The sequence below is a fragment of the Drosophila virilis genome, chromosome 4 (assembly GCF_030788295.1).
Source record: "Drosophila virilis strain 15010-1051.87 chromosome 4, Dvir_AGI_RSII-ME, whole genome shotgun sequence".
NCBI classification, from domain to species: Eukaryota; Metazoa; Arthropoda; class Insecta; order Diptera; family Drosophilidae; genus Drosophila; species Drosophila virilis.
The window spans coordinates 17,623,888-17,647,650 of record NC_091546.1 but is presented as its reverse complement, the minus strand read 5'-3'; the positions used below and the strand labels follow the sequence as shown (position 1 = coordinate 17,647,650).

Here is a 23,763-nt window from a genome sequence, read left to right as displayed (position 1 = left end):
GTGTTGAAGCAACAAGCGACGCTGCTTGTGGGCGCGTGTACGTGTGTCTGTGTCTGTGTCTGTGTGTGGGTACGTGTGTATGTGTGTCTATTAAACTAGCCTTCAATTGACTTAATCCCGTAATGCGGCGTTAAACTAATAAACCAATTAATACAACTGACAGCCCGTTGTGAAACAACAACAATACATGCTCACATTTGTTGTAATTGTATTGATTTGGCAGCATCTCCTGTCTCGCTCGTGCGCATTTGTATGTTGACAGTGCAGCTTGTGTGTGTGTGTATGTGTGTGTGTGTGCGTGTGGGTGTGTATTGTTTACGTGCGCTTGTGCTCGCGTGAATGTGTGAGTGGAATGTCGCTGTTCCAATTAACCAAATCAACAGCAGCAGCAGCAACAACAAAAGCAGGCGCACGCTTAAGAATTATGTTTTATTCTTGCAGAATTGACACCGGAGCAGCAAAAGCTGCTGATTGAGCTGCGTAGAAAAAAGCAGGAGCTTTTGCTCGAGATTCAGGTAAGTTACAAAAATAAAATATAAGTAAATTTCCACATTTCTTATCTCTGCATCATCACCTCGCTTGCCCCAACTCAGCTTCTCTCTCTCTCTCTCTCTCTCTCTCTCTCTCACTCTCTTTTCGTCGCTCACCTTTGGCCACTGCAAATGTCAAAGCACCCAACGAGGGCAGCGCCGCACCTGTTCTTCCTCTTTCACGCGCGTTCTTGTTCCCATTTTTCTTCCATTGGTTCGTTATGGCTAATTAGTTTCTTCACATTTTGCCACGTCCAATTTGCTAGTTAAAGTTTATTTTGTTTTCAAATTTATTTGATAGTTTTTAATGACTTCGACGCTTCAATTCCTTCTATTCTGCCGTCTAACGTTTTCATTGACATTCTCTCACAACAACAACAATGCTAGACATCAATAAAAAAAGTGCCGTTTGTTTGAAGTGTGCCCAGCTTTTGAACTTTTCGTTGACATTAGCTTATTGTAGTTGCTTTTGTTGTTTTGGACAAAGCAACGTGGGAGCAACTGTATTTAGCGGCATCGAAAAGCAACTGTAAACAAAGCTGGGCTACAGGAGCGCATTCGGGGTTTGTAGCGACTAATTGAAACTGCAATTTGCATATTGAAATATAATTTTAATAATTTTATAAAAAGTAATGCATATAAATCTGATATCAGCTGGTATTCCCAAACAATTAAATCTATAATTATTAACTAATAAGAAACATTTCATTTAATTGTGTATATTACATATTATTTGATTAAGTTTTCATTATTTTTTGTTTAAACAGAGCACTTTACGACATACAGGCAATTTAGTTGACTACAAATTTTTAGTCGATTACTTTTAGACATTTGAAATGAAAATTTTTTAATTACCAGAATTACAGTCATCATACAATGAATATTCATTCAGGTAACAATTTTCATTTGCTTTGTAAGCTAAAAACAAAAAATAACGTTGTACACATATACATTAAAATAATGTCTTGTGTAAGCTATGGGCCCAATTGCGCGACTTACCTGCGAGCCGCTCCTGTGCGGCCGCATGCAAAATTCTGCAAAAGACGCGGCCCTCATCACTCACGGCTTGCTCGCATCGCTTAGTCATCGATGACGTTTCGCGCGGCAGACACAGACCCTAGACCGACTGACGGACGGACAGACAGACAGATAAATCGACTGCCGATCTACCAGACGCAGTGCGTTCCAATCGGGGCCGATATATAAATATATTCATATATATTGTAAATGAATGAAAAGTAGTTTTTTTTGTTAAGATCGTGCGTGTCAAATTTAAGTAGAAACATTTCTCGGAACGAAAACGTGATCGGGCTTATGTTTTTCTGTTTTTGTTGTTATCGCTGCTGCAATTGTTATTGTGCTATGTACAAGTTTCTATATCGTAAAATCGTAAACAAATCCAAAACCAAGGTGAGTGTGCGCCAACCGAGTCACAATATCGACTAGTTTCTTATCACAGAACGAATTAGTGAATGAATAAATAAATACATATGCGAACAGGTGCCAAGTGCCGCTATGAAAACCAATCGCAATTGTTGAACAGGTTAAGAAATACACACATCAAGCCTTATCAATGTGATAAAAATATGTGTGCACATGTTGAATCTATAAATACAAAAAACCTTGAAACAAATTTAACTATTTCGCATTGCTCTAAACAAAGGAAATATTTTCAACTGTATTTTAAGTTTGCTTAAAGAAAAGTTCTTAAACTTTCAGACATTATAAAACTGAATTCAAATTAAATCTTATTAATAGGTATTTAATGTGCTTTGTGTTAAGATAAATATGCTTTAACATTCGACAAAAAAAATTATATATTACTATACTGTACCTTTAACTCGCAGGTAGTATGGCGTTGCCTGTATTTTATGTCCACTAATCCCCTACATACGCTCTTAATACCCGATCGTAAATTGAAATTCGCGCAGTTTTCCGACCAACTGCTCGAAAATTTCCATCTTGGCTTATTACGCATAATTTCGGGTTTCATTTCTTGGATATGCATCGCAGCTACCTGGCTAAGGTAATCGACACCTCGCACCGCTGACCCCTCGTCGCTGATCCTGTTTTATCTTTCTCTCTCGCTCTCTCTCTCTCGCTGTATACCTGTGCTACCATTTACCGCAATGCATAAATAATCGTATCCTTCTTTGACTGACGGCTCGCGTTGCCGGTGAAGGGTTTTTTCATTTCAATTTTTCGGTAATTAGCCGAGTTCAGATTTCGGGTTAAGTTAGGTTACGTTTTTTCCCTCTTTTGGCTTGCGGTCTGTCCAACCCTCTTTTTTGTGAAATTTTGGTCTCGTGCTTTGGAGATTTGTTTGCTTATGATACCCGCATATCATTCGCAGTCGTGTTGCCAAGTTTTGTGTAGTTAATGAAGATGAAAGAGTTGAACATAAAGAAATAAATATCTCAAATCTGGCACATTTTTAATTGCTTTAAACTGACTTCTATTTATAACACATCGTTAGTTGTCTTTTTAAAAATATACGTTTCTTTTTACTCAATTTTCCTTTTCTACAATACTAAAACCGCTAACCAATCCAAAATGATTGATAATAATATTTAGTTGATATTTAGACTAAAGGAAAAAAGAAAGCTAAATGGGCATCACTGTTGGGTAGAACAAGTATTGCGCCGCCTAAAAGTATGCTCTATTATCATTAAGCATAAAAGGTATATAGATGCAACCGATTCTTTCACATTCACAAAAAGTAAATCTAGTATTGAGATGATTGTTGAAAAAAAAGATAAATTCTTGTGCAAGTCCGCTTAATGCGGTCGGCGTGTGTTGTGTCCGCCTAATAGGGGTGTCCGCTATAAATATAATCTCTTTCATAATTGTCACTCTAATGTAGAGTGTCCGCTTAAAGAGGGTGACAAAACCTATGTAAAAAAAATATCTGAGAAAACTTATTCGCTTAATAGGTGAGTGAGTCTCTTTTTTAATTCGATTCAAACATAATAATTTAGTGCCAATGGGCAATTTCTATTTCTGTTTTTTTGTTTTTATATATATATTTTTTATGTTTATTATAATTTATATGATCTGATGAGAAACATATTTCTTATATATTTTTGTTGATGATTTATGCGCGACTTCCGTTTCCATGTATTTTGTTATCTGCCATGAAATTCCTCAAATTAATTTAATATTTGCAATTCAATTTGCGCAGATGCTTCGTATGAATCATTTTCAATTGTCGCCTATCACAATTAAAAGCGAGTAGTCATGCCTTTGTACATACTCTCCCAAATCACCCAAAAGAGAAGAAACTAGGTTCACAGTGTAATAAGTAATTAATAATAATTGATACATGATTGATTTGGTGACTGTAAGACTGTAAGACTGACATCAGTAATTGTCAAACTGTGACAAACAAAAGCTTGGAATGTTAATAATCTATGTGGATAAACGGAGGCACAGCAAGATAAACATTGCGCGACTTGAAATATACTCTTCACTTTCCAAACAAAGAAATGATCATGAACAAAGGGTTTTCTCTTTCGTTTCCCTCTCTCTTCTATGATTGTTAATTTTGCTTGGCAGCAGCTAATAAGATAAGGTGGCTTAGATTTTTGCGCGCACTCTTTCTCTCTCTCTCTCTCGCCATCGCCCTCCCACACAGCTGTTCAACGTCTGTTCGTAAGCATGTCTAATGCCTTATCTCATGAAACGCCGCATATCACGTTGCCAGACGATGATGGACTGTCTGTCACTCCGGTGCTCGCAGAATATTGATAAACCTTTTGGCAACAAAACTTTATCAATAATTTAATGCGCTTATAAAAATGTTCAACTAAGAACTGGCTCGCTCTTTCGCAGGTTCCATTGAACCTTCGCCATTTTGTTGTATTGTTTGCGCGCTTTAGTCATCATTTGATCCGGATCTTGCGAGTGTCACAGCAGCTCACTCTCTTTTGCATGCTCTTCATTAGCGGCTGCTCTTTAAATTCCTTACGCAAAATTGCAAGGTTTTGTTTGTTTGTTCTACTTCATTAAGTTGTTGTTATACTTTACTGTCGTGCATTTGCCAAGCTTTTAAATTATGATTTATGTGGTCGGCAACAACAACAACAGGAACAACAAAGAGCTTGAGTGCTAATACTTATTGAAAGCGCACTTAAAGTGCAAATTTGTACTTTGATTTATGGCGTCTGCTTTGAGGTTATAACCGACGACGGCGAGTGGCAACAATGGCCGTTTCCAGCTACATCTCCACGTTCCGCCACCCGCCTGCTGGCAGCTCCTGGCAGCTTGTTGTTCTTCTGGCCAGCACACAATGGCAAACTAATCGAAGTGGCCAGGCGACGCAAATGTGACCAGCATTTGCAGTTTATGGTGTCTGCATGCAAATGACTGCACTTGTATACGTGTTTCAATTCCACGCGTTCCAAGTATTTGTACGCTGACCCCTGTCTGAATTTGGCTTAAGTTAATTTTAAAAAAATTATATATTTTTTTGTACCAATCTCACGGATAACTCTAGATCGCTCTTAATTGTGTTCCATTTAAATATCTTCAATTTTATTCAAATCTTTCGCTTGTTTAGTTACAAAATAAGATATTTCAAACTCTGAAATTTCGTTTCTTTACTAAAAGAATACAATTATTATTAGTCAGTTTGTCTTTAGTCCTTAAATATTTGAATAGGTGCATGCTGCGTTCTCTTAACTAAGACACTTGTTGTGAGCGGCAAAGCCAGCTGTCGGCAAAAAGAGATAACGAATGCTCTTTGGTAATGCTCTTGTCAGCGAAGAGCATAGAATTCACTCTGCATTCAAGTCTAACAGCACTTTAACAGTACATGTTGAGCATAACAGCTCACTTACAGTTCACTTTGAGTACAACAGCATGACAACAGCTCGTTAACAGCAATTGAGCAATAACATTACCGAAAGCTGTTAGACCTTACCACGCGAAGCACTTGTTGTTGTTGCCCAGGCGCATTAACAGTCGAGAATCCAAACAAAATGTCAACGTAACGGACGAAAGAAGTCGGCGTCGTGCGGCACTCAAAACAGAAAACTAAAATTAATTTTCGTCTTATTTTCGTACGCGTGCGAAAGATTCCCACATTTTGTCGGAGTGCCAAAGTAAAAAAAAAAAGATAAAAACAAAAGACTTAGTGAGCCCGGCGCGCGATATTGTTTATTTTTAGTTTTTATAAAACAGCAACAAAAAAGTGTCACCAAATTTCAAAAGAATTAGTGCAAAATAATAAAAGAAGAGTGAAACTAAATTGTATAAATATTTATAAATAAATTCGTTTATTTATGTGAGTGTGCCTTGTTTATGCCGCCGCATGCAAACATTTCAAAGTGTTGAAAACAAAAATTTGCCGAGAAAAGTTAACTGATAAGAAGCTGTCTTATCAAAAGGAAAAAATTCGTGCAAAAGCTTAAAAGCTGAAAAGAATTTCTTAAGCTGAATGTGAGAAAAGTGCGCAAAATAATCAAATAAAATATAATAATAATTAATACCCGCTATACCTGGATCTACCATGTAAATATCCCGCACAAAATATAATATCTATGCAAATATTGTATTATTTTCTTGTCAGCAATTTACAAGTACAAAAACGCGTCACCTTTATCTGAGATAATAAATACTTCTGAAAAATGCTTGAGGCAAGGCCGAAATTTCCCCGATATTAGACCAGGCAGCTGCACATATTTATATACTCGTATTTACCTTTGTGCTTAATCATGGATCCGATAAACAAATGCGTGTCGTTGTGACGTCAGTTTCATGTTTCCGCTTTATTGACTCTTTGTTGTAGTTTTTATTGGGTTTGTCAATTATTGTCAGTTAGAATATGTATATTATACGAGATCTCACATTGATGACAGCAGGGGGTTTATTTTTTTTATATTTATTTTCATGTATTTATTTTCATGTTATTTTTTGTTAAAGTTTGCCATTTGAGTAATAAACATTTATGGACACGCGTTGCGATTTTGTGGCAGGCAAAGGAATTTTTTCTTTCAAGAAATTAACATTAAGTTAAGCACATGGCCTTTAAGCAAATGTGAATGGAATGTCTGGAATGGAATAGCATCGATGCCAATGTTGTTTACCAAAAAAGTTAAATGACTGAACTTTTGAGCAACTATTTGTTTGATAATATTTCATCTGACTCATATCATTATTAGGCACGGCTAAAACAAATAGCTACCCATATATACGTAGGCACTTCTTATCACTTACACGTTAAATAAAAAAAACAATCAATTTTATTTTTACGTTTTTAATATAAATAAACTGCCAGCGTAGATAATAATGCAGCAGTGAATCGAATTTTATTTGAACTCTGACAGCAACGCCCAATGATACAAAATTGTTTGGCAAAATCAAAAAAAAAAAAAAAAAAAAGGGACACGAAAAATCATTATAGAAAAGGTTAGGATACGGCCCAGCGAGCAGTCAGATGAAGGTTAGTTGGGAGACCGCATGACGACCCCCGCCAATATAAGTTAGGGCCATGCCGAGCCGTTTGCCAACAGCACTTTTGCCATTTTCCCAATAGGCCAAAAGTTTGCCAAAAATAAATTCACAACAAATTTACTGCGCCAAAACAAATGACGGCTGCACCAGTTGTACAACTGGTTACCAGACTTATAAATATATGTGCGTCTATATATGCATATATAACATATATATGTATATATGTATGTGTGTACGCGAGTAGTTTATCTGACGCGCACACCATTCAAGTGGGTGGTGAACTCTATCCGTGTCCTGTTCTGAAAAACAGAATCAATCGAAAATTGCGTTTCCAATTCCAAGAAGTTTCACATACGCAAAAGAAGTTGGGACATGCGTGGGATGAAAATGTTAAAGATTATTGAATGGAATACATGAAATGAAAGCTTGAACTGGATAGATTTACTCTGTTAGGATTTAATATGTGCATTCCCTTTCACTTACCACAAAAAGTGAAATTGAAATCTCACAGTTTTCTGGCGTTTTCACAACTGAGCCCTCGCGTCGTCTTTGTAGTTTGATTGTCTCGCTGAAGGAACAAGCCACAACAATTGTCATGGGGTGGCGACCTCTAGTGCTGGCATTTTTATCAAGTGCTGCCGCGCGCGTCGCACAATAAACAGTGCCACAAGCAATTGAAAACTGGGCGTGGATAAGCTCCTGCAAAAGCCAAGCAGGCCGGCGATCCACCTGCTGCGCGTCTTGTCGCGACTTTTTCTGCATATTTTAAGCGCGCCTGCCAATGAAACATGCCAAAAACACCGACAACTACAAGCGGCACGTTGGGTTTGAGGCGTGTGTTTGGGGCATCAATTGGTCGGACGTTGAGTGTTGCCAACTTATTTTTTCTCTTGTGCCAAGAATGCAAATGGCGCGCGCTGCCAACTTTGCCGACATTCGCGCGGTTCTGGGCTACTTTACCGTTGCACTCGGTTGCGAGTATTTTTGAGTTTTTGCGCTTTCCCCGAAAAACGAGAAAAGTACAAAAAAATCAATAGCCGCCACTTGGTGACACTGGAATTATGCGTTGCTCCTTTGTCTGGCCACGAATTCCATTTGTAGCATCGAGCAGTTGCGCTGGCAACCGCGATTGCATTCAGCTCTTGTGGCTCTCGAGAGTGCTTCGTATCATTTGATTAAAACAACACTCAAATGGTGTGCTATAAATTGAACGTGGCTTGTGCATTGAATTGAGCTCTGCCCATAAAATGCAAGGTAATGCATAGATGATTAACAGCTTGCAATTTCAATATATTGCTCTAGTGAGCCCAAGTAGCTCCCCTTTACGAGAAGCTAGACATAAGCATGCTTAAAGAGTTAGTTAAGCTAGAAAATGTTTCCAGTTAAATTCAAGAAATCCCTACTAATATAGACGTTTGTCTGCTCCTTGTAAACAATCTTGAGAATTTTCTAAGCTCTAGAAATTCTGAATAGATAAAAGATAACCATTTTTTTCGACTATACAAATTAGTTTATATATATGTTATGATTGAGATATCGAGTGGTTTTTAGACTGCATTCCTTCGAAGTTTTTAAAAACCCTTTCAGACAGCCTTATACTACTATAAAAATGAAATTTTATTTATTTATTTATTTCTTATGCAAGATCATTCTAGGTATGACATTGATTATCAGAGCCACAGAAACTTTGGCTTTCCCTTTAAATTTACTATGCACTTTAACTTGTCAAGCTTGATATTGTTTGGCCTTACTCTAGTGAACCTTTCAAAATTTACCGGGCATCTTATCTGCCTGTTAAATACTTTACTGCGAAATGTATTTGTGCTGTTGACACTTTTGAATGCATTGCAAATATGGCAACAATGATAAAAACCAACGGCCAACAAATTAGCACTCAAATTTGCATTTAACTTCCAAAACGACCCTGTCTACAAAAAAAAAAGAAGTGCTGCCAACTTGTCGCCATTATGAGGTGAATGTCGCTTAGTGGAAACGCGGCATTTAGCGCGAAACCATTCGGAATGGAACACATGTGCTGTAATTACTATTATACGCTGTTTCTTGCCATTGTGTTGCCCGCCCAACAAACGGCTAATGATGATTAGTCAATATATCCATAAGAAAAGTCAACAAATGCGTGACAGCGACAAGTCAAAGGCCGGCGACTGGGATACAATAACCAAATGCAATAAGTTGAGCGAGTGGAGTGAGAGACAAAGAAGAAGCCAGCACAATTTGCGGTTTATTAACTGGGTATAATAACCTCTGGCGATGCCGATGTCAACGGACAGCAGCAGCAGCAGAAGCCACTAAAACAACATCAAAGTGCGATACGTTTCTCTCATTTTTCTCATCATCAACTTGAATGAATGCAGTCCAGCGAGCTGCAGAAGCTGCTCGTCTATCTGGCCAGGGGGTCGGTCATGTGGGGATTTGCAATGCTTGATTGGCTGCACATTGTGTCACCGTCGCCATCACCGTCACCGTCACCAAAGAAGTGAGAGAGCGGTCGGGGATTTGACCCAGCGGCGGATGCGTTCATTAAGTTTACAGTTGCCGTGCAAGAATTTTTATGCAATTGGTCAGCTTTTGCCTGGGGGTCGCCAGCTAAAAGCTATAGATACAAATATATGTGCATGTATCTGCAACTATATGTCGGCTCAATTGTGCCTGTGTTCGAGTTATGCGGAAATTAATGCATAAAATGCAGTTCCAGCGCTAGCAACGCTTTTTGGGTGCGCCCAGCAACAACTACAACTACAACAAACACAACAACAACTTGCATTAATTGTCAACAAACATGCGCAACGCGTGCCCCATGCGGCAGCAGCATTTTGTGTCGGGTCGTTGCATGCGCTAAAAATAATTGCATTTGGCCATTACAATTTTTGCTGGCTCCGGTGTGCGAAATGCATTTGCCAAATGCTGCATTAGCTAAGCGACCCCATGCTCAAAATTGTTGTTGTTAAAGCGCGTGCGGTCAACTCTATTTAAAGTTGTTCGCGCAGCGAGGGGTGGCGTGTGCGCGCGATTTTAATCGCTTGCAGGTGCGAAAACTAGACACTGTCCACTGTCGCCAGGTAACCGCAGACATGACATTCACTCGGTACACAGGCCTCGCCAAGGGGGTGGAGGGGGGGGGGGGGGGTTGGCTTAACAATAGCGCATATATGTCTATAATTATAGTAGGTTTTTGTCTTGCAACCCTTTCAACATGTTTTTCATTCACAGCTGTTCGTTATCAATCTTGTTTGTATGCCGCCGTTCCTTGTATAGTTGTGTCATTATTTTATTGTATTTAATTTTATTTCCCTTGTCTATTGCATCTTTGCTTGAGCTTAATGCAATTTTGCTTTAGTTTTAGAACAGTTTTCATTTCAAATGTTTTTCTCGTTTCATTTTTTTATGCGAGCTTTGATAAAAACAGAGTTAAAAAAACATACTAAGAAAAAAAAAACTTGTACATAATTTTGTATTATATATAATTTTTGCACATATTCACTTAGTTCCATATATTTTTTGTATTTCTATGTGCATGTTTCCTTCCGCTTGCTCCATTGTCATTTCATCATATCTATTGGGGCACGTGTCTTTAGTCAAGTTCCTATCAAAGTTAACAATCACTTTAACATGTGCAACGTGACTTCGTGTAGTGAAGAGTTTGTCAAATATTAGACATCAAGATAGAATTGCAGTGTTGCCACCTCGCACTGCACTGCACATATGGCAGCACTGCAACGCGGCTTGCAAATATTATCATAAAAGATTATCATAAAAGTCAACTAACAATTACATGAACATTCCCCTGAATATTTAGTATTTATTTATTAATTTAAAATGTATTTATTTGAATGTTAAATAATGTTGAAATGTTCTTGTAACTTGAAGACTTTTGATGCACACACGTTGGCATTGGGGGAAAAAACGACTTTGAAAATTTTCGCACGGACAAGCAAACTTTTTGTTAGCATTTAATGAAACTTAATATTTTTGTTGAATTACTTAACAAACTGTTGCCGGGTGCGCAACAAAACTAACACAAGGCGCGTGCAAGTTAATTGTTTATTGTTTCTCCTCGTATCTGGTCGGTCGCGCTGTGTAATGTGAGGATTTGAGATTTCAGATTTTATATTTCGGGCACGAACGACCAAATGGCAACTTCTGTAGGCCAAAGTCAACAACAGACTTTTTGCTGTAATGCAATACTGAACTGGGACAACTTGTTGTTGTTGTTGTTGTTGTTGTTGTTATTATTGTTGTTGCGCTTATTAGTGGTCTGCGAAAACTGACAGCAAAACAACAAACAATTCACAGACAGCCGAAAGCAAAAGGCGTGAAAATTACTACGAGGGCTAAATACAAGCGAATGAGTCGTGCAGCTGGTAGGAATTGTGGACATCGGGGCAAATCCAGACTCATTACCAGGCCCCATTATAAGACACATGTGTATTTGAGATGGAGCGCACTTTGGTTGAAGCGCAATTTGATTAGTTTGAGATTAGAAAAGTTGCAGCCAATTTGCACGAATGAAAAAATGCACAACAAAATAATTAAACAGATAGTATATAATAATTGACAGTTAGAAAGATTTCATTATGATACTCTATCTTTTAAAATTCGCATAATTTACAAAACGAGAGCTTTTAATTGAAATGAAATAGATTCAATACTGCCCCATGTCATACTCTATATACACATGTAAGAGGACAAAATATATGTTCTTGATCAGAAAGTACGAGTTTCCACAACTCTTGTTCTAAATATCAAATCCCTTAGTAAGTAAGCCGGGTACAGGGTTTTTCTACTTGAGAGTCCAATCCCAAAAGGAACATTAACCATTTTAACTCGGTTTATGGCTTAAGTAATAATAATAAAAGTATATTTTCAAGATTAAGTTCAGGGTCATTTATTTAGTAGATAAATGAATAGTTTACAAACGAATAAAAAATAATAACAAGTGCCCAAGCAGAAAAAATCTATTAAAATTGCAAAGTTCTTCGTGTTAAAAAACATTTAAAGATAACTAGAAAAGTGGCATGAAGTGTTTTCAGAATTGTTGTTGTTTGCTTTTGGGGGGGCGCCTTTTTCATAAATCTATAAAATAGAAGCGAGTCAGCGCCATTAAAGCGGGCATAATTAATTTAATAGTCCCCGGACACGGCACATAGGTAAACAAGGCAGCAGCAGCTCTCCCTAGAAGGCCCAACAGAGCTGCATATGGAAACCGAAGAGCAAGCATGTGTGCATGTGTGCGTGTGTATCCATATATCTACTTGTATATGGTCCTAATGTGCCTTTACTTTAGCTAGACAATAAAAACTACTCGCACTCGTAACAATATTTTCCATTTTCCAAGGGCAAGGCAACCGGAGACTCGATGCCCTCATGCCAGCCGCCAGTCTCAAGCTAATTGCATGTGCCATATCGAAAGGGAGGGTAGGCGGAGGCGAGGGCGGGGTCAGTGTGTAGCAGCAGCCCCTGTCAGCCAGACTGGCAACACGAAAATAATAGGCTATGTGGCACTTATTCAATATGAAGGGGGGCTGTGCGCTGCTTAAAATGAAAAGCAAACTGCCAAAAACATTAAAATTGAAAATATTAAGTTGTACTAGTGCAACAAAATTGTGGAAATACTCGTGCAACGACATTTCAATGCTCTACACAAAACACAAAATAATGATCATCAACTGAAAACAATTCAACTATTTTGCTAGATTAAATAAAAAATAATAATTTAACGCAGCTTTCAAATAATAGATTAATGTGAAAAACCTAATTGATTAAATCTTGTAAGTATATGTATTTATATACTTAAAGCAAGTCAAATGTTATCTGCCAGACTAAAGCTGATATAGAAGATAGTCTTGTTTCTTTAGATTAGAAACAAACATTGATTTTGATTTCTCCCCACTGCCCGATCATTCAGTTTGAGTTAGTCCAACTACCCCCCAAGTAAAGTGCAGCTCGCATAGTCAATAGTTTGCCAATGCATTTGGCATAAAAACTGCAAACGATCGACCGACCGACCGACAAATGGCGTCTAACTCGGGTTTTACGATTCGAACTGGGAACTTCCTTTTTTGGGCGCCTTTGCGCTGTGTGCGCCTCGCCAGCTGCTGCCATGCGGCAAATGCTAATTATAACAAAACGACGATAGCAAAAAGCAATTTTATTACATTTTCAACTTCCTCTCGCGTGGCAGGCAACACACCGAGAAAAACCCTTAACCAGCCCAGCCAAAGCAAACAAAGCAATGGGCCAGCCTTTGAACCGGTTCGCCGGCCTCTCCACACAGTTTCTACATTTGCATACAGATGGCGTCAATTTTGAAGGGTTCGAATTTCAAATGCGCATATGAGAAATGCTAACTAAACCTTAAACTATTCAATCGAATGCTAGTAACTGATAATCTGGTCTGATTGACCAGCAGATACCCTGTAAATATGCACAAACATGCATAAATCAATATGCATCATAGAACACAAATCCCCATACAATATATATCTATAGTATATTATTTCATAAATCCACATTTAATTCTAGAAACGTTTTCCTTTCTAAATTTCATATATGCATTCCTTGCTTTATATAAACTATTAAAATATGTTATGCTAAAATACTCGTGTGCTCAAACCGTATTTTTAAGATTTAGTCCCAAACGCTACTTTTCGTGTTTTGAAATATTTTGAGTAGAGAATTTTGGGTATTTAAAGCACATAAACTTTTCTTCTTATTTCATAATATTGTTTGCTTTAATGACTTTAAATACATTTCTTGCCGATAAAACACAGATGAAAGAAAAGTTTCGATTGTCAATACAAACTATACTATCAATTCTATGATACGTTATCGATCATATTTTATTCTTAAAAAAATTATCTTAGATACTATTGCCCAAACTATTATACCCACATTTATCTTTTACGAGGAGAGGGTATACATATATTGAACTATTCGTTAAAAAGGGCGTTGGGCGACCTTAACCCTTAGGCTAGGCACCAGCAGCATCGTGAAGAAATGGTCGCAAAACTGCCTGCGACCTTTCTGTCTGCCTTTGACGTTAATGTTCATGTTGATTTTGATGTTTTCGGTCGACGTTGATGTCTTTCTCGTGCTTCTGCTCAAGCTCTTGGACTTGCACTTGCTGTAATTGCTTTTGTTGTTGTTGTTGTCACAGTCTGAGGCGTGTCGATTCGCTGTCGCCTTATGTCGGGGCAAACGAAGATCAATGACTCCGCCACGGAGACCGAGACTTGGACTTGGGAATCAGCCTTCGCTTCGATTTGTCTAGGCTGACAGCGGCCAGCGGGCAGCAGCTCTTCATTGTGCGCAATTAAAATACATTTAAACAGTTGTTGTCGAGCTGACATTTGTTTTTGTTATTTTTATTGTTTCATTATTATTTTTTTGGTCTGTTTATATTGCTGCTGGCGCTTTGACTTTGTTTGTGTTGCCATTAAATTAATTTATTGTAATTGTTTTTATTCAGAGTCGCATCACACTTTGGGTTAAGTGCGGTTTTTGTGACCGTTGCGGAATTGTTGTCGCTTTCTATTGTTGCCATTGTTGTTTTTATTTATTCGCTTAATTCATTAGTGTTTGGGTTTTTGGAGCACATATATTGATATAGATTTGCACACATAGAATAATTTAATTGTGAAAAGCAAAATCTCACAATGGTTAAGTCAAGAGAGGTTATATTGAAATAGGAATATTTGTAGAAATTTCTGGACATTTTTATGCCTAGAAGTGTGAGATAGCATTGACATCAAAAAAATCTATTTTCAAAAATTCGAATATGAAGTCGAACCCCTCGACCATAGTGTTTTTCCCATTTTGAGCCTTATTTGCAAAAACACTCTTTATATGCCAAAAAGCAACTAGTTCTTGTGGGTTCTGTTGCAAACTTCGCCCCAATATTTAAAGAGCGGTCTTTGACAGCGACTTACAACCACTTGGGTATTGTAATAGCTTTTAGGTGTTGCCTTCTGTTTGTTTGTTTGTTTGTTTGTTTGTTTGTTGTTAACATGTCAGCTCACTATTGACTCAAAATGACTTCGATCACAACGGGCGCTCACTGTTCACATTGCCAATACCCCCATCTGTACCTCACACCCGACCTTTGCACCGAGTCAACATCCGCTGTCGCTCGTGGCCATGTAAAAAATACACTTCATAGATGTTGTATCAACTGCATGAGAGCTTGAGTATGTGTGTGAGTGTGTGTATGAATGTGTGCATGTCTACCCCAGTTTATGGCACTTAACTAGCTCTAATATGAGTATCTTTTTTTATATGCCATCACTTATCTAGTGCTTTGTTGCGATTTTCTTTATCTACTGCTGATTTATGCGGCGCAGATACTTTGGCTGCAGCTCCTGCTCTGTTACTAGGCACGGCTACTGTTCCCATTCCCCTTTACTGTTCCCGCTCCCGGTCGCGTTCCAGTGGCTGCTTGTGTCATAAACACGAGTGCAAAAATATTGTCGCTGGTGACTCACACCACAGCGTAGCGAAGCACAACAAACTAACAGATACTTGCAGCAAAATGAATGCGTTGCATTTCATAGGCCCGTACCCAGTGTCTATCTGAGGCCATTTCATCTAAGCTGCAATGCGCCAGCTGGAGGAGAATCGGTGTGGCACCATGCAAATGCCAGCCACAATGAGCTGGCACTCAGGGCTGCAGGATGACAAATGGGCTTAGAGCAGGGGGAGGGGTAGGAGAGTGGGCCGTTAATGCAACAAGTTGTTGTTGATCTAACTGTTTCCAGTCTTTGTTTGATTTGCTCATTTGGTGGCACTTGAGCAAAGTTGTGCCAGCTCGTTTGCATCTAGATGGTAATTATGCGAAATGTATCTTACAGATACTCTACACGCGTAATTAGCCTGAGCCACAGCAGCTCAATGCCTTCTTTTTGCGTTGTTATTTAGTTTCTTGGTTTGGTTCTCTTTGGACTTTGCATTCCTTGTAATTGCGTTGACCTCGCCTTGTTTATGCATTCGATTATTCAAATGCACGCAATTTGCATTGGGCAACTCGAGGCACTCTAAAAATTGTGTTTACAACAAGAACTCTGCATAAATTTCAGTGTCGCATTTTACATTGCAATTTCGGGCAAATATCCCAATATTGAAATTTGTGCACGTCGCGCCCGAGTCAACTGACTCATAGACTCTGCCTAGCGTAGACGTTGACTCACTCTTTGAACTCGCACTATGTGCATATGGATATATGTCTGGCCCGTTGCTCGTTTTACTTTCACAATGCCATTTTTTGTTGTTGCTGTTGCCTTGCAGGCTTTTAGCCGCCTTTCTGTGTCAAGAGGCTCAGTTGAAACTGCAGGATATCCCCACTTGCTGCATACTTCATCTTGAAAGGGGCTGCAAATGGTTTTACCATTAGGCACACGGTCAGGAGTTTTTACTTTGCAGCTTGATAGTTTCATGAACTATAAGGTAATTGGATACTAGATATAAACCGTTTAATTTAAGACACTTAACTGCATAGAATAGAGGGATAAGTCCCCATCTGATACTGGACAATCGTGTTCTTAACATTTATATTAAGTTTTCAAGAAAAGGCTACCCTTAACACATCTCATTAATGATTCATTAATGTATACAACATTTTTGAAACAAATTGATATACACCCAATATCTTTGCTCAGAATATTCCATATTACAATTTTTGATTATGTAAAATATTTAGAAAACAAATTCAGATGCACTCTATTCGTACTAAAAACATACCAAAAGAACAACAACAAAAAAAACTAGTCTCAAATCGCATAAGAATGCATTTATTGTACATAACTGTCCCCCAGATGTATAAATGGATGGGACAGGTAAAATTTGGGGCAGCTTTTGAAAGCAGCGCACAAATATGCATTACGACTAAACGAGAAATAGTGTGAAGGGTTTCCCCCAAGTGGGCGACGACTCAGTGTTTTTTTTCCTCGATCTATAGGAATGCACAAACAAAATCTAAACAAAAAAGAAAAACGTGCGATTTGTTGCTCGACGTTTTTTATATTAATATTTTGAGCTTCCCCAAAAGTGCAACTCGTGCTGCTTGTTTTTTTGTCGTTTAATTTTTTATTTATGTTGTAGCTGCTTCATGCGTGCCACTAAACCAGTGACGCTTCGGAATCCACAGAACGCTAAATATACAGATGCAGATACAGCTAACACTTTAGATAGAGATACAGATACAGATGCAGAGGCACACAAGCACAGATATATCTTACTTGGGTGCGATTTAGTCATGTAAAAGTCATAAATTAGCTTGAGCATCACATTTTATGGCCTGACCAAAAGCGTGTGTGAGGTGGTGGGGGGAGGGGAGAAAGACTGTGTTTATTATTTAGCGGCTTGATTATTTGCTCAACCCCAACCACCTACCGCCATTCACCGCCCCCGATCGGGAGACATCTTTTGTAAGCGCAAAAACGTAATTAGGTGAAACTGTTTAAATACACGTGGGAAACAATTCCAATTGCAGTTGTGTATACTAAGCAATTTGTGTGCCACTTTTTATACACACACACAGAGAGAGAGACATTTTTATTGTGCATTCAATTTCCCACACACTGCGGTTTTTGTGGTCATATCAAATATCCACACCCATTTCCATAGTATACAATTCAACTAAGTAGCCAACTACAGTTGCAGGTATTTTAATGTTCCACATCTCACGTGCTTGGTGTGATCTCAAGTAAACTGCAAGTCAGTTATAAGTCATATAGATAGCTGCAGCAGAAATGATCATTCCAATTCAATTGTAATTGCTCTCATTAATTGAAAATAAAAAACATACACATCGCAGGGGCTTGGTATTGAACAAATTAATAACGCATTAACGTCAAGACGAGCGTGCAAAATAAAAAATAAAACTAATGTGTGAGGTAAAGGTACATTTCACTGCCCTGTACTTAAGTTTTAGAGGAGCTTAACGTGCTGTAAAATCTGGTCATAAATACTTTTACCATTGCTCTACCTAAAACTCACAATTTACAGACTTTGTTTGTTTTAAATTAGCGCTTGGCAATAAAAACTCTGTGTTCAAACAGAAAATTGGTGTGGACATGTTTTTTAAGAAAATAGCGCCTATTATGATGATTTTAGTTTGTTTTAGTCAAACTTAGCTACATTTTTTAAAAACATAGAAAATAAATATTCTACGGATAAATTAATACTCGTAATAGGCTTCGTGATGAAAGTGAAAGCTAAAAGCAGTTTCGGATCTTTTATATCCACTCATAGGGTATCTCATAGTCGACTCCAATTGGCATATAAAAAACGATCGCATACATATTACGAGCTAATTTTTATACTTATATGAACCGCATGCCGCCAGCTCATTACGCATTTTGTTTATTTTCTGTTGCCTGTTGAATTTCTCCGCCTTCAGCTCTTTCTTTCTCTTTAACTTTTTTTTTTGCTATTTATTATTGTATTCCACTTTTTTTTTGATGTCAATAAAATAAATAAATGCGCCAAGCAAAAGCAAAAGGCGCTAACGAATGCTTGGAAAATCAAAAGAAACATATGATTTATAATAATTAATTACCTCAAAGTGAAATATTCACTTGTTGTGTTCTTGAAAAATCAAATAACAATTTGTGGTTGATATTTGGCAAATTTTCTCTTTGATATTCGTTTAGCATTGGCTTTGAAACTTGTCGCCTCCGGTTATTATTCTTAATTAAAACCATCGGCATTTCAGTCTGCTGCGACATTGGAATGTATTTCAAGAGTAAACGAAACGCATGACTCATCACCTCATCTATCTCTACCTCTATAAGCGTGTGCATAACATTCTTAACGATGCACTGGCCAGAGAGAATCATTCAATGACCTTGAGAATTTTGGCAAATCGCAGTGCAGAGTGTGAGCATTATACTATATATAAGAAAGAAAAGCCCCAAAAAAAATTTAAATGCAAATTTGTCGGTGACAGAATTCTTAAATTGCATCTAATTACAGCTGTCAAAAGAGAAGTGACAGATAATCATATACCCTGTAGACACTAAAAGGGGCCGATTACTTATAGTCATATTTTTTATGTGTGAAAGGCTTAAGCCTTGAGTATACTCAGAGAGCTGTCGGCTTTGAATGGTACATTTATTTTATTAATTTTTCCGATTACATTTGGATATATTATATATAAAGAAAGCTGAAGAATCTCAATATAAATAATTATGCCTTCATGTTCATCATGTCACAATAGACAGTTAGTTAACAAATGTTTTTTGTCCCAGCAGAAAAAAGGATTTTTATCTCTCATAACTTGAATTAAGTAACTAACGTAATTGTGAACGTCCGCATAAACGTCAATATTATTATCGTTATGGTAAGCTATTTATAGACACAGTACGTAAGTGGGTTGATAATCTATTTATTGAATGGGTATGGGGTAGACAACTGGCAGCCAAATGTTATCGCCAGCCATCAATTCGGAAAATTCCCTAACAACTAGAATGTTTTGAAAAAGAAAAATATGGAAATAATACGTAGAAAATGGGAAAATTTCGTGTTCACATCGTTTGACAGAAAATAATCATTGACACAGAAAATGAGTTTTTAAATCCAAAACATATGTCGGAAGCGACAACCAAAAATAAAAATGCACCAATTCACACGTAGAGCCACAAGATGCAACTGCAACTGCAGCGCTAGGAAGACGCACGAGACCGAAAGAAAAACTCAAAACTAAAACTAAACGCTAGGCGTATAAACAAAAGTCCAAAGATACAAAAGTATCTGCGACGTAATTTCAAACAACTTAAGAGTGCATTGCAGTTATTAACACGCCGCGGAGTTCAAACTGACTGCTGACAGCTATTTTCAAGGACTCTTCCACAAAATGTATATACATTTCACTTACCATACACACACACACACACACACACACACACACACACATACACACATATGTTGTTTTTAAAATAGGAAAAGTCATTGGGCTGCTGCTTGTGCGGTTCGGGTTTTGGGTTCAGCCATAAAATTCTCAATTTTATAAACATAAGAAAAGTAAGCAAAAGATGCGCGTGTCTGACGACCCAGCCAAAAACACATTTAGGAAACAACAACACACTCGCACACACTCACACCCAAACAGTCAGACAAAAAACACAAAAAAAAAAAAATAGAAAACCAAAAAATAACTCAACTGAAAGAAAAAGTGGCGAATAGAGACAAAAACCCAGTGCGGATATCTTTTGCGTGTTCAAATCACGTCGCAGACAAGGCACGTCGTCTGGCCAGGGCGGGCGGAGTAGAACGGGGCAGGCATTGCAAACGGAACTCACCAGATCCCAGACTCAGAAGACATTTATATAAACTTATGTACGTAATCCTATATGGTATTGTCCTGTCTGTGCTGGAGGCCTTTGCCCTCTATTCCTTTGTCTCTCGCTCACACTTCATTCAAAATGGAAAGTGTTTTACACGAGAAACGGGGGGCGGTTAATCTGTTTTGAGTTTGTGATTGTCTCTTCTAAATATTTTTAAAGACAAATAAATTTATTTTAAATTGCAAAGAATATTACGGCTTTTTTTTATCGATTTGTTAATGATCGTTCTTTGAAATTAATCATATTGATCGATTTTTTATACATTTCAGTTCTTATATAGACTAGTAATATCTTTAGTTTAATGTAACCATATTCAACTTTAATCAAGCTTTGTTATTATTTTCAAATGTTCTTTTTAGTTTTCATATTAATTTTTAGTCTGAATTATACAGACATCTGCACTCTGTTTGACTTTTTGCTCTACAACAATGCAGATTAGTTACGTTTATCTAACGAATTAAATTCTGTTGCAATGCCAACGACTTGTAAATGTCCCCGCAGCGTTCTCTGGGCTAGCCTTTGTTTGACTGATAAACTCATGTAGACACATACATATATTTATATAATAATGAAATATATCTAACAAAAACATCCGCTTTAGTTTTACAATGTGCCGCTTTTATCAACCACACAAAATTCAAAGCATTACATTTGATAGTACTTAAATATGTACATATATTTCGTTTCGAGTCTCTAATCAAATTAAATTCTGAAAAGAAAGGAAATCCCGCTCTCAAAATGTTAATGCCATACGCTGATTCTGGGAAACAATCATATCGTCAGCCCATCCTCTGCACACTGTTAAGCAGAATTTCGTTTTGGTATTAATTTTTTATAGAAACTGGTCCCACAACTTTGTGTTTTTTCATATGCTAAATACTTATTATTAACACCCTTTTGAAAGCCAGCGCTAACCTGTTTGATCAGATCATTTATAAACAAATTTGTTCAGTAACAAAATCCAATAAAAAATAAGCAAAATGGGCGAGATTCCGTTGTAAGGCCAAACAACTACTTGACTCGACTACGATAAAAGGTCATGAGTTGAAAAATGCGCCAACTAAATTTTTGCGTATTAATTTCTTAATTAGTTTTTCCCCAACTTGCTGGCAGAAACCTTACTCTTTTACTGAGTTGCAGAATTTTGTTATCACAAGTAACTTTAAGCATGCTTAAGTAATTTTTCTGAGATAGAGTAGATAAATCTATAATAGCTTGCTTTTAAAACTTTTAACATATGCTTTTTAAAATATTTCTGCTAAGCTGTATTTAAAATATTTTCACTTTAAAAATGAACCTAAACAACTTTTTTTTACATGCATGGTAATATAATTAACGAAGAATTACAATGAGAATATATATATATAATTAGTAAATTTATCACTTTAGCAGTTATCAAGAATATAATTTTATTTAATTATAGTGCATAATATCTCACTCTATGAGCTCACATATATAATTATTTAGATATTCGCAGCTTCGATCATTCATACGTACAGTTCCATTAATATTTTGTAACTCAACGCAACGCTCATCTCCGCTGCAGTTTTCTGGTTTACCAATATGCCAGTTAAAATATGTTGAAATTTCGCCACGACAAAATGAGTGATATTGATGTTTAACATCAAGGTCAGTTATATCGATCCAATAGTTGTTTCGCCAGTCGATGTTCAGATCCTCGACCATCGTATCGAACTCAGCCTCGTCTCTAATACCATACAAATGCGAGTGCAGCTGATGACACCTATGAACAGCTTCATACCAACTGAGCTTATTTTGCCCCTTTGTTCTGTGATAGAATCTGCCATTGAATCGCTTAAAGTTTGCGTCACTTATTGTTATTTCATCTTTTGATTTGTTTAGTGTCTCTGAAGTACGACTGTTAATATTCGAATTTGCGGCCCCACAAGTTTCTATGTCAACCATCTGGCTTAGTGTTGGCTGTAACTTCTCGGTACAATATTTGTTACATTGGTGGTCACAGCGATTACTCTTAAATGCAGAAAATTTATATAGTTTATCATATAATTAGTTTCCATTCAGGCTGCAACACTTACCGAACTTCCTGCTAAACTACTAATGGTTAGTATCATTCCCAAGAGCATCAAATATTGCACAATTTTCCAAGTCATGATACTCAATCTAAATGTGCATCGATACTGAAACCCAATTTTTGTTTCCACCTAGGTACGACACTAAAGCTTGGTAATGTTATATTAATTTAATTTGATATGCCTGAAAATACCCGCTTGAAACTCTCCTCTTCGTAGAGGATACATTTTTTTCTTAGAGCTTAGTAGGTTATCGATTGGCTATAGGAGAAAAATCTAGATATTTTAGTTTCGGTTGTTACCTCCAAAAGATTTCATTATTGCTGTTCTCGCTTTCGTAAGAATAAGGGTCAGTTACTATCTGATAGTCAGAGAAATCTTGATCAGGATAATATATTTTCACAATCATTATTTGAATGCATTATCTTTTTATTGATATTTTCTCTTATTTAAATAAATTGTATTCATCCCAGTTAGTGCTTATTTGCGTTATTACAATTGACAGATAAAATGATTTAATGTGTCGCACCTTGTGACACTCATGTGTATATCTCCATTCTCTCCGTTTAGCTCCACGCAGCGGTTAAGGTTAGACTTGGTATTCGGTTCGTCTTTATGCCAATTGAAGTAAACAGCCTCATTGCCCGTAGTTAATGAATTAAAGCTCTCATTCGATACAAGATTGTTAGTGTCTGTCCAGTAATGATTTATATCCTGCAAATGTTCGACTACGGCATCATAATTTTCGGCAGATTCCAGACGAATCAGATGGGCTCCGAGGCGATGACATGCTTGCGCAGCTCCAAACCAACTAACTTTTTCAGTTCTTTCAATATAATAATATGTGTTTTCAATTCTTTGAAATAATGTAGATGGCATGTCCCTTTGTATAAACACTTGCTTATTCACAGCGCAAATCCTTGAAAGTTGACTGCAATCGCATTGAAGCTCCGATTGGTTAATATCACAAGGCTTTGGAAAATACTAGTTAGTATTTAAATTATTTATGGGGTACGAGCAGTTTACTTACTAAAGTCCCCAAAGAACTCATTACAGTGAATATTAAAAAAAATATTAGGCATTGTTTCATCTTAAATTTTTTTTTTTTTTTTTTTTATATTTTGTTTATTAAGAAATCTGGTATCCTGTTACTCTATGTTAGCAACTTTTATCAGAGTGACATAATAACTTAGCTTAGCGATGATTGTGGTTTTACAATTAGTTATACAATTAGGTTAACAGATTACAGAAACATATTTTGGTGTAATTAACGAAGCTTGTCACCTATACATAACGATCGATTAGGTCGGTTGGGTAGGTCCTCTTCAGTCGCCTTCTTCTTCGCCTCCTTAGCAGGCTCCTCGCCAGGAT

The 23,763-nt window shown here is 37.2% G+C and overlaps 1 protein-coding gene and 1 long non-coding RNA gene across 3 annotated transcripts in view; one reads left to right on the top strand and one right to left on the bottom strand.

Moving 5' to 3' along the window:
• Nucleotides 1-23,763, top strand: part of LOC6629194 (cytohesin-1) — a 48,735-nt gene that overhangs the window by 538 nt on the left and 24,434 nt on the right. The window contains exon 2 of one of the 2 annotated variants that reach the window (XM_002051560.4): nucleotides 442-515. In XM_002051560.4, coding sequence (XP_002051596.1) covers nucleotides 442-515 — 74 coding nt within the window. Of the gene's footprint in view, nucleotides 1-441; nucleotides 516-5,495; nucleotides 6,042-23,763 lie in introns of those variants that run through there. The other variant, XM_032437743.2, reaches the window with a different exon arrangement.
• On the bottom strand, nucleotides 1,193-1,945 carry LOC26531147 (uncharacterized). The gene is made up of 3 exons (XR_001450142.3): nucleotides 1,530-1,945; nucleotides 1,386-1,448; nucleotides 1,193-1,329 (listed from the first exon to the last, which is right to left on the bottom strand). It is a non-coding gene; the product is annotated as an uncharacterized lncRNA (long non-coding RNA).